Raw genomic sequence first — 15,450 nt, 5'->3', positions numbered from 1 at the left:
GGGCCAAGCCTCATGAAGCGTCTTTCAAGGCGTTTTACACTGGCGGTCGGCAGGGTAGGAAGCTCTCCTATTTGCTGATTCAGCTATCAGCAGGGAGACCTTCCTACCCTGCCAGTGCGAAAAACACTCTTATTGTTGATAGTGCAATAATATTGAATTTCTTCTGATTTTGTAGGCAAGATAGCGCCGTGGACAGGCCGTTTCTACACACTGCTAGACCCCTCCTACGCCAAGAACCACATCCCTATCATCGCCTCCGTGTCGGAGCATCAACCCACCTCATGGGCCTCCTTCTACTTCGACCTGCAGATTCTGGTCTTCCTTTTCCCTGCCGGTCTCTACTTCTGCTTCTCCAAGCTGTCTGATGCCAACATTTTCCTCATACTCTACGGAGTCACTAGTATCTATTTTGCGGTAAGTTGGCAATAAATTGGTTCACCCTATCTTCAATTAATTGCCTCAGTATTCGTTAGACAATACTGCAAATTAACAGACTGGCATTTCGAATTTAATAGGCTGTTAAGAATCAGTATTGAGTTGCAAACGCTCACATAATGGCCGGTTACTGCACTTAAATTGAATTAAATTATCTATTAAATTCAACCGAGATCAAACTTTTCTAAAATCAAACTTTCTCTAAGCTCTTTTCAAACGTTTTCGTAAATCGGTTGTCATGGAATTGATCCAGATACGTGACAGATACAACTTATAATTGATGGAAGATCTATTAGAAACTAGTATGTGAGACGTGCTCCGCAAGAGCCTCATTAAAAAAACTTGACGTAATGAAATCTTGAGGAATTGAAAATAGGTCTATAACCATCCTCGGTAAATAAAGAATCTATATGCAACATTTCAAGTTAATCGGTTGAGTAGTTGAGACGTGATGATGCGTCATTATGAATTTCCTATCTCGTACGTGTACAAGCCAGTTCTTCTTTCCTTTATTATAGTATAGATTACTTAGTTTGATTACCTGTCTGGACACAGTTTTTTGGGCAGGTTCACTCAACGAAAGTATTTCCTTCTGCTATTCAGTTCCTCGGTCAATATTCGTAGTAGTGGAAGTCCTGAATTCAAATTCAAATTCATTTATTTGCCATAAAATAATACAGATTGATAAAATAAATATTTTAACTTACAAAATGGCACTACCGGCAAAGAAAACTTGTGCGCCGGAGTTCGAGCAACTAGGTACAGCAAACATGTCAATAGAAAGAAAAAGAGCTTATTCAAACCACTCGAATAAATAAAATTATGGAAACCAGGTCACATCTCAATACTTACAAACGATAAGACAAAGTAACAAAATCACAAGCAAATGTCAAACTCAAAAAGACCAATTCAAGGAAGCCATGACAAATATTTTTTTAAATTTATAACACAAGAATGAAACACTACATAATGGATATAGATAATTTAAAATAAACATTTTTCCTAATCCAATCCAGTATAAGATTCATTATTGATTTTGTAATTCTATTAATAATGAATTCAGTTGGGACTTTATTTATAAACAGGTAACACTGATATTCAAACTGACGTCTACATACACTTAAGCTGGTAAAGTAAATATCAAATTGTAATGGATTGGATGGGTTTAATAATATAGCTTTCATTGGTTATACGAACTAATTATAATTGGGCTAGTAATTTTTAATTGTATTTTTTAAATTTTAGTATTTTAAATTATTGCTGTTGATTGCAGGGAGTGATGGTGCGTCTCATGTTGGTGTTGGCACCAGTGATGTGCATTCTGTCGGGCATAGCTGTATCCGCCATGTTGGATACCTACATGAAACAGGTCGACTCCAACAAGAATGTCGACAAGAAGAAGAACAAAATGGAGAACAACTTTGTCATGAAGAGTGAGGTTAGTAAGGCATTAACACCAGCAGATATAGAAGGCGGTGAAAAAAGAGAATTCAATCAATAATTTTATTCAATTCAACACAATATGCATGAAAGAAATCAAAATACAAAACATCACAATCAAGAAATAAACATGAATTGGCAAAAATGTCGTCCTTTTACACTGACTTCACAACGTCAATCTATGTTAATGTGATTTTTATATTTCGATTGATGTTCACATTAGGTAATATAATAGAGAAAAGATAGCATAAGAAGATATCATGGTATCCCATGGTATAGGGTGTTTATGTTCCAGTTGTCAATGCTATCTCAAGCTGATAGTTCTAGTAGTCCAGTTTTTTCGTGGTCAGTAAGCCGTTCGGAGTACACCTAAACATATGAACTAATGAATAATTGTATTACCTGCCTACTAGATGTAACCATAGAAAAAATATAGCATATTAAGAAGTTATCTCATAGTATAGGTAGTTTATGTTCTTAATTTTACTGTTAACTCAAGCCGATAGTCTTCTAGTGAGGTCCACGTTATAATGGCAGTAGATAAAGATAGAAGAATAGCGATGCCGATTCTCTGCATTAATTAATTATATTTCTACACTGCAAAATACACTGTAAAATACATAATTGGCATCGTTGTGGACCTAGAAAAGGATAGTACGTACCACCGGCTTTGTCGAATAATAGACAAGGATAGCAAAATCAAAGTTGATCAAATACTGTCATAACGTGGACCTCACTATTGTAGTTATTTTTTGTGAAGCTATGTGACGCTGGTAGTCTCTCATACTGTACCATTCTTACACTCTCACCTGACCAAAACAGTAATAATAGGCTTGAGTTAATAAAAATCGGCTTGAAATTTGGAACATGAACGACCTATAGCATGGGATATCTTCATGCTATTTATGGTAACACCATAAGTGATACAGCATCACAACAGAATGATACTGTATCATCACACATGATACAGTATCAACCCAATATGATACAGTATCATCTCAACTTGATACACAATACCATAATTTGATACAAAACTTCCAAACTTTAAATGAGTTCTAAAAACCATGGGATATCTTCTTATGCTATCTAATTTGTCTTATAAAAAAATGAGTTTATGTTTAAGAAGGGTTTTATGATACATTCCTATGAGAAAAGATACAGACATGTACTCAGGGATGAAACACATCGTACAGCTTTATATGCGAAAGGGGTAACCAGCGTAGGAATTCATCTATTCAATGCATTACCAACACATTTAACGTGTCTAACGCTTGAAAAACTGAGAGTTCAGTTGAAGACAGAACTGGAAGGACAGTGCTTTTATTCGATTCGGGAGTTTTCCAGTTGCTTCAGTTCACGGTGATTTTTCGTAGACCTATGAGAGTATTATATGTTACCATCTGTTTTATAAATGCACAATTTAAGTTGAATAATTTAAATGATTGACAAGTCCTTATACCCCTTTCAGAGGAGGTCAGTGGCTGCTAAATTATCTATCTATCTATCTTTCTCTATGCTTATAGGAAGTATTTTTGTTTGAAGTTGCAGCTTTCTTCTGCAACGTTGTCTCATTGTGATCAGTTTCTTTCGCTTGTGTTTGTAATTTTAGTACTCGGTTTGTGTTGCAGATCGCCACCTGCTTCGTAGGCCTGATGACGTTTATGCTGATCTCGTACACGTTCCACTGCACGTGGGTGACGTCAGAGGCGTACAGCTCGCCCAGTATTGTGTTGTCAGCAAAAACGCATGACGGATCCACCATCATATTCGACGATTTTCGAGAGGCTTACTACTGGTTGAGGATGAATACACCTGAGGTAAGTTTATGCTAAACTCTCAGTAATTCTTTTTATTGAAATTAGAATAAATAATAATTTATTGATTCATACAATAAGTAAATCATCAAAATGATAGGGAGAGAAAAAATAAGGTAACCTTGTGCTATTCCTCTCCCAAATTTAGATAAGGTTACACATAGTCCGAAATAGGTTGAGTCTTGTAGTTGTTCACTTCAAAAAAAATGTCAGTTTTTATTTATTTTCACAAAGTAGATTTTTGAATGTAGATGCTTCAATAATAATTTCTATTCACTTGTTATATTCTTTTCCTACAGTTACGTTGAAAAGTGGCCATTGCTGCACTGATAACAGAACGCAAAGAATCACTTTTCCGCTCTAGTGCGGGAAAAAATTTTCTGCACTCCAGATTTGCAACATGGCAACGCAAAATACTATATATTATATAGGTATATATTATATATATATATATATTATTAGGTTATATGGAGCAACAGTGCAGCAAAATCAAAATGAAGTTGGTAACAGTGACTGCTGTGGCTGCTATAGTGAGCAGAGGTGCAACGAAGCACAACGAGCAAATTATTAAGTATATATTATAACCAAGGACAACGAGGACTTTAGGATTTTAGGATTAAGGTTTTTATCAATAATAAAATTACACAGAAAAACATTTGATGCATTTCAGGCAATTTTTCCCATAATTACCCACTTTTCATATTCAATGGTAACTGTAGGAAAAACTTAATGTGAAATACGTGCGCAAAGTTCCTCTGCTGCACTCAAGAAACCATTCCGCCCTCGCCTACGGCTCGGGCGTAAACGTTTCTTTCGGTGCAGCAAACTGTCACTTTGCGCACTAGTTGCACAAATAACTATATCATAAGTGTTTGATAGTTTTGTAGCATAAGAAGATATACCGTGGTGTGGGGAGTTTATGTTGCAAAAAAGTAAATTCGTATGGCTTTTGTTGGTGGGGAGTCCCTTGCGGGAAGGTCCCACCGCCTGAATATATCATTTAAGCCGTCAATGGGCGCCTTACGGCTGTCATCCTTCAGCCGGGACCGACAGTTTAACGTGCCCATCCGATAACACGGGAGTGATCTGGTTAAAAAACTTTTGGTTGTGAGTGGGTTTGAACCCGGGATCTCTATGCTGCTACGCAAGCACTCTATCCACTAGACCACGGATCACTCCATGATATTAAGTTGCAAATTTCACTATTAACTCAAGCCGATAATCCTAACAGTTATTTTTCACAGTGAACCTATGTAACGCTGGTATTTTCTCATATTGTGCCGCTGTTACACTCTGACATGGCCAGAACGGTAATAATAGACAGTAGTCGACATTTATCGGCTAGAGTTAACAAAAACTCTGCTTGAAATTGGTACATAAACGACCTATAGCAAGGGATATCTTCTCAGGCTATCTCTTCTCTATGTTTAACTTGACTGACACTAAGTACCTAAAACTTTTCAATCTTGTGACAAAAGTTTTTCAAGTTTTTTCTCCATGTCAATACTTAGTTCAATTAATCAATAGTATTACTATAGTGTGGTCCACGTTATAATGGTAGTGAAGAAATATAGGAGAACAATGTTGCCGATCCTCTGTCTTGTCAATGCCTTCTATAGACGATAGCTGATACTGGTTTATTGATGTGATATTAACTGTTCATTCTCGTTTAAAAAAATCCGTTATATTTTATTAAGCAAGAAATTATATTTTTCAATAATTTCATAATGAATTTTTATAATTAAGATGATATATATATATATATATATATATATATATATATATATATATATATATATATATATATATATATCAGATCGTCTTTTAACAATGTAAAATTAATAATTAATTATTAATTTTACATTGTTAAAAGACGATCTGGCAACAGAACAAAGCGAGAAAGAGATAGCGCTATCAGCTTTGTTGAATGATAGACAAGGATAGTATTGCTAATCAAACAATGCCATTATAACGTGGACCTCGATATAGATCGTGTTTATCATGATTACGACGTGATCTAATAATGTCTGGCCAATGATCTATAATTCGAAAAATTGAAATTATGAATTATTATAATTATATTCTATATGGTACTATACTTATGAACTATGGTTATATATTCTGTACTCTTGTGTTTCAATATTTTTATGGTTGTTTTTGTCGTTTGCAGGACGCGAGAGTGATGTCATGGTGGGACTACGGCTATCAGATAACGGCGATGGCGAATCGAACGATACTAGTGGACAATAACACGTGGAACAATACGCACATATCACGGGTGGGTCAGGCCATGGCGTCTAGTGAAGAGAAGGCCTATGAAATCATGCAGGAGCTCGATGTCGACTATGTGCTCGTCATATTTGGTGGGGTGGTGGGGTACTCCAGTGATGGTGAGTTGATTTATTCATTTAATTCTATTATTTTCATTTTATTTCATTATTTTTTGGTCATTTTGTTCTTCTTCCCTCTGTTTTCTGCTTCTTTTCCTCTCTCTTCCGTTTCTCATATTGTATTCTTCTTTCTCTTTAACAGTCAGCATTCCTTTTAAATAGCATCATTGTTCCCATTCCATCAATTCTGGAGTCAATCTCACTTTATGCTGTTTCGCCTGAATTTTGTCTGATTTTTGTTGTCTTTTTTATTCAGGTTTACTCTTATCACCCTTTATTTTTATACAGATGGAAATAAATTAGAAGTTGCATTATTGTTCAAATGCTAATTAATGAATCATAATTACATAGCCACCTCTAATACAAGGCCGCGGCCTACGATATTGCAACGTCGCAGTGTAGGCCTAGAATCTAATACATGATTGGTGAAAAAGATTTTAAAAATACCAGCTGATCTTTTTCACCAATCATGTATTAGATTCTAGGCCTACACTGCGTCGTTGTAATATCGTAGGCCGCGGCCTTATATTAGAGGTGGCTATGATAATTATTATTAAACTAGAATCCCAATTAAATGCTGTAAATCACCCCAAAGATTTCTGCTATTGTATAGTAGTGCTCATCGAATTTCCATTTATAGTGAGGTCCACGTTATAATGACAGTATTTGATCAACTTTGGTTTTGCTATCCTTGTCTATCATTCGACAAAGCCGGTGGTACTATACTTTTCTAGGTCCACAACGATGCCAATTATGTTTTTGACAGTGTAGAAATATAATTAATGCAGAGAATCTGCATCGCTATTTTTCTATCTTTATCTACTGCCATTATAACGTGGACCTCACTATAGCTGTTAACCCTGTTGTCAATATTTGCAGTAGCAGAGGTCTTCGGGGTGATTTACAGCATTTAATTGGGATTTTAGTTTAGTAATGATTATTCTTTATTTTTATCTTCTTCCTCTTTCTCCTCCTCATCTTCATCCTCCTACTCTTCCTCTCCTTTTTCGATGATTTATTGTGAATTAGTGTATAAGTCAGCATCCAATGTAACTTACATGGATGAAGAAATTCAATCTAATCCTATTCTCCTCATCTTCTTTCTTACTCCACCTTCTTCTTTCTTCATTTCTTCTTCTTCTTCCTTCTTCAATTCCTCCTCTCGCAATTCGTGCTCCGCAAGGGTCAATTAGAAACTTGACAAACTGAAAACTTGATGTACGGTACTGAAATCTTGAAGAATTCAAAATAGGCCTATAACCATCCTCTGTTAATTAAGAATCTATATAAAAACATTTCAAGATAATCAGTTGAGTAGTTGAGACGTGATGATGCGTCATTCGTGAATTCCTTATCCTGTACGTGTATAGCCAATTATTTCATTTATTATAAATGATAGTAGCAGGTAACCCGTGCTCCGCAAGAGACTATTGAAAACTTAATGAAATGAAATTTCGATTAATTTAAAATAGGCCTATAACTATCCGCGGTTAATTAAGAATCTATATGCAAAATTTCAAGTTTATCAGTCCAGTAGTTCAGATGCGATGATGCGTCAAACATAATTTTTCTAACCCGAACGTGTATAAGTAAGCCAATTATCTCCTCTATTACATTATATATGATGTTGTAATAATATTATCAAATATTTATTTATTTAACAACAATGATAAAACAACTTAATCATAAAATGATTGGAAAAGAAAAACAGACTTAATATGAATATTATCATCACTCAATTTATAAATCTTTGATTTTGTTTTTGTGTTTGCAGACATAAACAAGTTCCTGTGGATGGTGCGGATCGGGGGGTCGACGGAGCACGGGGCGCACATCAAGGAGTCGGACTACTACTCGCCGACGGGGGAGTTCAGGGTGGACAAGGGGGGGTCCCCCGTCCTCCTCAACTGTCTCATGTACAAGATGTGCTACTACCGATTTGGACAGGTCTACTCCGAGGGAGGTCAGTCACTAATTCATTCATTCATTCATCCATCCATTCATAAATAATCCATCTGTTTATTCAACTATTCAGTATCACCATAGAGAAAAGATAGCGTAAGAAGATATCCCATAGGTAGTTCATGTTACAAGTTTCAAGCTGATTTTTTTCAACTCGAGCCGATTACTGTAGACTACTGTCTATTATAACAGTTTTGTTGGAATAAGAGTATGACAACGAGAGTAACAATAAGAGTATGGATAACGGCACAGTATGAGAGACTACCAGCGTCACATAGCTTCACGAAAAAACTACTAGGACTATCAGCTACAGTTAGCATTGAAAATTGCAACATAAACACCCTTATACCATGGGATATCCTCTATCTTTTCTCTTGATGTATAACACAAATTTCAGAAAAGTACCGAAGGCTTAAGCCCAAATCGGTTCCAATTCATCCATCCTCTATACATTGGTTGGTTCATCCATTCATTTTTTCATTCAGTCATTTATGCAATGAAAATTTTACCCCCTACATTGAAGCTGCTATAACAATGAAAGGAACACTTGGAATAGTGAGATAATTCATCATTTCAAAGAGAATTCAATGCTCTACAAACCTACGATAGGCATTAATTTTTACGATGCATTGTTGAATAGTTATGAGCCCTGAAACAGTAAAAAATCGGATGAAAACCAGTTAATTTAACAATTGCACATCTTAAAGAGTAAATATATCGTGAACTGTCGGGAATATCACAGAATTCCACTGATCAAAAAGTGTAGAGAATTTATCGAGCTTCATTTTTGAATAGTTATGTCGGTTGAACGCATTGTTCTCAAGATATGAGCGTGGAAGCAAAACGTTGAAAAATGCAAATTTTAAATCACCCTCATCCCCTTAGCACATGAGTTAGGAATAGGGACTTTTTATATGTTATCCTAACTAGTCTCAACAAAGCTACAAAGTCAAATATTTTGTTTAAAACATTCCCTCCAAATTTCTTTGTCCAATGGTCTATTGTTGCAAAAATGGAGATTTCACACTCAACACTAAAGCTGCTGCAAAAGGTCTAGGGAAATTTGCAACAAGTGTTAAATTATACATCAAATTGAAGAGAATTTAATGCTCTATCAGCTCATAATCAGCATGGATTTTTCCCATCGATTTTTAAAAAATTATAAAAGCAAAAATAGAAAACAATTGGTGGCAAACGTTTTTTTTTTCAAAAATGTCACACCTTCAAGAGCGGATATCTGGAAAACTAGAGGAGATATAAAAAACGTAGAATGAATATTGTAGGAAATTATGTAAGCTTTAATTTGTTATATGACAGTCAAGTCCCTAGGATACATAGTTTTTGAGTTTTATGCGAGAATTAAAAAAATGTACTTTTAAACCACCCCCACCCCCTTAGCACAGGGGGTAGGGATGGGTACTTTTGATATGATTACCTCCTTACTACCTTAAACAGAACTGCGGGGTCAAAAATTGTCTTCCCAACTTTTCCCTCTATAACCTTTCCTTGACTGGACTATATAGATTTAACAGGTAAATCAGGTTCCACTTTCATTTTACATCAGCTACTCATTCTCAGGTTTCATTTAAGCTATTCATATCTCTATTGATCCATTCATGAAAATGTTTGTATTTATTATAATTCATGCCCTCATCATCACCTAGGCTCAAAATACTTATGGATAGTTGCCTTTGAAAAATAAACAAATATATAAACTTATTATGGTCGGGACACACATATCCGCATCGAGCCCGCACCTCGGCACGGCCGTGTGACGGTCGTACTACGGCGAGTGAGAAAACAAATGCTTTCAAACGTGTAGTGACACATACTACCGCACTGCGTCAGCACAGTCACCGTGTTTGTTGCCCGAGCCGTCACCGACTAGTTCAGTTTACTTTTTGACGGAGACGGTGGGGCCTCGTTGAACATAGAGAGTGAAAAACTGATTGAAGAAATACGGAATTTTCCAGTTTTGTACGATCAAAGTGATGAGAAATATGGTTGAACGAAAAAATGAGTTAAACCGAAGGTAAAAGTGGAACCAAACAACTTAGCCAAATGTATAATAGCATAGCCACCTCTAATACAAGGCCCCGCCCTACGATATTGCAACGTCGCAGTGTAGGCCTAGATTCTGATACATGATTGGTGGAAAAGATTTTAAAAAATACCAGCTGATCTTTTTCACCAATCATGTATTAGATTCTAGGCCTACGCTGCGACGTTGCAATATCGTAGGCCGGGGCCTTGTATTAGAGGTGGCTATGATAATAGACATAATACAATAAATAATAAAATAAACAACAAAAAGTATAAAAGAAGGAACCCATGACTGTGTCTTAAATTTTAAATTTAAAACTAATTACGTTTAGACATACATGAGACAGAAGATAACAATTTTTTTGCTGATATATATTTAAGATACATGACTGATTGTGGTATTGTTATGCACCGAAATATATACCAGCACTTTGATTCTCATCTTCTGTATCTGCAGTTAATTAGTCTAAATTTGAAAAAATATAAATTTAAATCGGATGTAACAAGCTTTAATAGTATTATATTATTAACAATAGTTTAACACATTCAGAAATCAGACGACAGTAGCACTACAGAACTGAGACACTGCTGCCGCTCGGCTGTCGCACGGATATGTGTGTTCTCCTACCACCATCACCGTGTCGCGGACGTAGCTCGGCCGTACTTCGGCACGGGCTTGGTGCGGTAAAATGTGTCCCGAGCTCTAACCTGTACTTGTGTGTAATTCATTCATTCAATTTGTGATTGATGATCACTTTTGTGGCAGGTAAACCGCCCGGCTACGACCGAGTCCGTAGCGCCGAAATCGGCAACAAAGACTTTGAGCTGGATGTCCTGGAGGAAGCCTACACCACGGAGCACTGGCTAGTGCGCATCTATAAAGTGAAGCCACTGCGCAACCGCGGCATTTGACCGCCTTACTAAGCTCAATCTGTGACCTTGACGGATTCACCAAGGTCAAACCTGTGACCTTGAGAGGTATTCTCTGTTGTCAACAAGTGTTTAAATGTCGTAAAAATATCTTGTATTTCTCTATGGACTTGTTACAAAGTTGTCAGGAAGGTCACAAATTATTCAACTGGTTCTTGAAATAACATGTTACAAGGAAAACTAAGGTCAACCTGTGACCTTGTGAGGTCTTCTCTGTTGTCAACAAGTTTTTAAATTTCTTAAAAATATCTTGAGGTTCTTGTATTTTTCTATGGACTTGTTACAATGTTGTCAGAAAGGTCCCTAATCATTCAACTGGTTCTTGAAATAACATGTTACAAGGAAAACTAAGGTCTACTAAGGTCAATCTGTGACATTGTGACCTTGAAAAGTCTTCTCTGTTGTCAACAAGTGTTTGAATGTCGTGAAAAATGTCTTTTATTTCTCTATGGACCTGTTAAAATGTTGTCAGGAAAGTCCCAAATTATTCAACAGGTTATTGAGGGTGTTAAACTATATAAATTAAAAAAAAAAAACATATAACAAGGAAAACCTTGATGACCTCTATAGTGCAATTAACTTTGTAACTGGCAATATAATCAGTGAGAAACATTGTTGTTATTTATAATGAATGCTAACAGACTATAGTAAATCTCACTATGGAGATGGTGTTCAAAATGATTATCGGGTGATCTCGTGGGTCTAATTCTATGAAATTTAAATTTATGATGAGTGACCACCGTTTATTTCTTGTGATGTTGTGCTCAAAATGACATACTAAATCGATCCCAACCAAAAATTTAATGACAGGTATTTCGGCACTGGGCCTAGACTTTGACCGATCTCGTGACGTTAGGGCTGTTGATTTGATTAAAATTTAGAAGACTTGTAATTTAGAACACAATATTCGATGAAAATTACCTAAACTTCTATGAATTACTCAATCCAAATTATTTGATTTACCTTCGAAGACTTGTAAACGAGAACATAATATTCGATGAAAATTACTTGAACTACAATGAATTAATCTAAATTATTTGATTCACCTTAGAAGACGTGTAAACGAGAACGTAATATTCCATGAATATTACCTGATCTACTATGAATTACTCAATCCAAATTATTTGATTCACCTTAGAAGACGTGTAAACGAGAACATAATATTCGATAAAAGTAACTTGAACTACAATGAATTACTCAATCTAAACTATTTGATTTACCTTAGAAGACGTGTAAAGGAGAACAAAACATTAGATTAAAATTACTTGAACTACAATGAATTACTCAATCTAAATTCTGTACCTCAGAGATAGATGAGCGTAAGTCCATTTTTTGACAAAATGATGTTTTTAGTGGGTCTTGAACTCTATAGATTTTAAGATAACGTAAGTCCTCTGCAGTTGATTGTTTTGAAGATAGCTAGAGCTGAAAGAGCGTGAGTCCAATAAGCATCAAAACTGAAACAACGTGAGTCAAATAATTGACACAAGTAAGTGTAATGATAAGTCGACTTACGCTCTACTAGCCCCGGCTGGGAGCGTAATACTTTTTCGGCTCTCCTGTAAAATCAGCCGTTTGAGACTTACGCCCTTCTAACTCTTAGGCCCGGTTGCACAAAAGCCGGTTAAATTTTAACCGTGATTAGTTACATGAGAACAAATCACAGAAGGCCTTTTTGGTAAGACGGCTTCTCTGATTGGTTCTCATGGAATTAACCTTGCGGGGGGCGCTGTGTCCTTGAAACTGACATGAGTGGGCGCGTAGCAGCACTGAGTGCTGCCTCTCAAATATCCTACCTACATAAGCCTCATACAGCTCAGGGTAGAAGAAAAAGGATGTTTATATCATAAAAAGTAATTTTATAATCAATTTGGATAATTGTAGTCATATTCTGAACATGTTATACTATTTTTTAGTAATAATATACTGGAAATTGTTACTCACTGAATTGAATACAAATACTGATCACATTAAAAGAATAATTTTATTCCTGCTATTGTCAAAATATCAAAAAACATACAAGGCACTTATAATAATTGATAATGAAACTTAAAAGAAATGGGTTAGTCTCTTGGAAAATAACATATATGAATATATGGAAATTAGGAACAAAAAGTGCTGCCTATAGAACGTGTCTATGTGTTTGTCTTCAACTCACGACTGGAACAATCAATGTAAACAACATCTAGCATGTGGAATATATTACAAATGTTGCCAAATGTAGGTACTGAACGTCCCTACTTCGAAAAATGAATGCAATCCTACTTATTACAAGATTAATTACGCGCCCACCGGAAGGTTAATCACGGTTAAAATTCAACCGACTTTTGTGCAACCTAGATTTAGGTACAGAATTATTTGAATTACCGAAAAGTAGTGTGCACGTCAGCTGTTTCCTTTTTACAATACTTTATAAATTATTTTATGTTCTCTTCTCACGAGACTTCTAAATATTATGAAACAAGCCCCTGGTGAATTGAGTGATCTTCCAAGCTGTTTTATATGAGAAGGAGAAAGACTTGAGGCTCCATAAGACTTTGAGACCTAGAACGATATGAGAACAATGAGACAAACTTGATGTTTTTTGAGCAGAAATAGTTATAAGTTTTTGTATGTGTGTGGGTGATAGAGTATATTGGAGAGGTTGGACAAACCTTGTTCAATGCTATAGTGAGGTCCACGTTATAATGGCAGTGTTTGATTAGCAATGGTAATGCTATCCTTGTCTTTCATTCAACAACGCGGATAGCGCTATCTCTCTCTCGCTTTGCTCTGTTGCCAGATCGGCTTTTAACAATGTAGAATTGATCATTCATTCACAAAATATTACATCTTAATTATGAAAATTCATCATGAAATTATAATTCTTGCTTAATAATATATAATTGATTATTTTAAAACTAGAATGAACAATTTATATTACATCAATAAACCTGTCAGCTACCGTCTATAGAAGGCATTGACAAGACAGTGAGGATCGACAACGTTGTTCTCCTATCTTTCTTCACTGCCATTATAACTTGGACATCACTGTAGCATTAATGTGGTTTGTACAATTTCTCTTATAAAATTGAGTGTTGAAAAATGAATAAAAAAATGATACCAGTCCTAAATTAAGTATTACCATGTACTTTGTTACTTCAATATTATTTTTCATTGCGTTTCTTATTCATCATGTTTATTTTTAAAGGTATTATTCATAGACGATGTATAATGCTAATTTCAACTAGTTATTCAACTTTGTTAACATCTCAACTTTGTTATTCAACTAGTTAATCCAAATTCAACTAGCTCTGATTTATTCAACATGTTAATTTTTTAAAGGTATTATTCATAGACGATAATGCTAATTTCAACTAGTTATTCAACTATATTATTCAACTATGTTAACATCTCAACTATGTTATTCAACTAGTTAATTCAAATTCCACTATATTATTCAACTAGCTCTGATTTATTCAACATGTTAATTTTTTAAAGGTATTATTCATAGACGATGTATAATGCTAATTTCAACTAGTTATTCAACTATATTATTCAACTATGTTAACATCTCAACTATGTTATTCAACTAGTTAATTCAAATTCAACTATATTATTCAACTAGCTCTGATTTATTCAATTAGAAGTCATTTTGATGTATTGAATATACTGTAGAATTTTTGTCAATTCTCAACTGCTTTGGCATTCATACTGCCGTGTCTCTAAGGCCTATAAATCATAATAACTTGTAAAATTGTTGTTCTATCTATCCCTATCTAAGCTATACTATCAAGGTGCAATAATAGTATAACAAAACTGAAAAGACACAATTTATACAAGATATTCCAATATTGAGATTCTTTTCAGACTGTCATAATTTGTTGAATGGAAAGTATTGGTGTCATATATATATATAATATATATATATATAATATATATATATATATATATATATATATATATATATATATATGGAATTCTGACAGTTTGAATACATTGATAGTGTTCCTTGAATTCAAATTGAATGAAAAAGACTAAGAATTGACAAAAAACCACAGATTTATTGATACTTAGAAAGACCGGTTTCGGTTATTACACCATTGTCAATATCTGATTCTCTTCCTTGAATTTGTCATTTTTGACAGTACTGCTGTATACTTTTATTCCATGACATAGTCACAAAGTTGAAAAAATCCTCATTTATTTATAAATCAATCAGTTATATTCTAATATCTCTACACATTTTGTATACCGGTACTGTAAGTTAATTCGAATTAATCTTATTTCTGTAGCCTTTCAAACTCGCTATACATTACTTTTTTCATTTATTTATAATTAATGAGGCTGCAAAATAATTGGCCTAATATTTTTCATATACTTCAATAGTACAAACAGATTTATACTACATGTTCCTCACACATAATATACTATATCTTTATTGGTTTATTGTGTAA

At 34.8% G+C, this 15,450-nt stretch overlaps 1 protein-coding gene across 1 annotated transcript; it reads left to right on the top strand.

Moving 5' to 3' along the window:
* Nucleotides 1–171: 171 nt before the first annotated feature.
* Nucleotides 172–14,865, top strand: LOC111053992 (dolichyl-diphosphooligosaccharide--protein glycosyltransferase subunit STT3A; the record flags this gene model as incomplete). Its single annotated transcript, XM_039444656.1, has 6 exons — nucleotides 172–414; nucleotides 1,709–1,873; nucleotides 3,504–3,692; nucleotides 5,860–6,079; nucleotides 7,854–8,042; nucleotides 10,851–14,865. Coding segments are annotated over 6 exons (1,152 nt in total), but the record flags the coding sequence as incomplete, so codon positions are not given.
* Nucleotides 14,866–15,450: the final 585 nt, after the last annotated feature.

Source organism: Nilaparvata lugens, unplaced genomic scaffold (assembly GCF_014356525.2).
Source record: "Nilaparvata lugens isolate BPH unplaced genomic scaffold, ASM1435652v1 scaffold5198, whole genome shotgun sequence".
Classification (NCBI taxonomy): Eukaryota; Metazoa; Arthropoda; class Insecta; order Hemiptera; family Delphacidae; genus Nilaparvata; species Nilaparvata lugens.
Note: the sequence above shows the minus strand (reverse complement) of the source record. Positions and strands in the feature narration are given on the sequence as shown.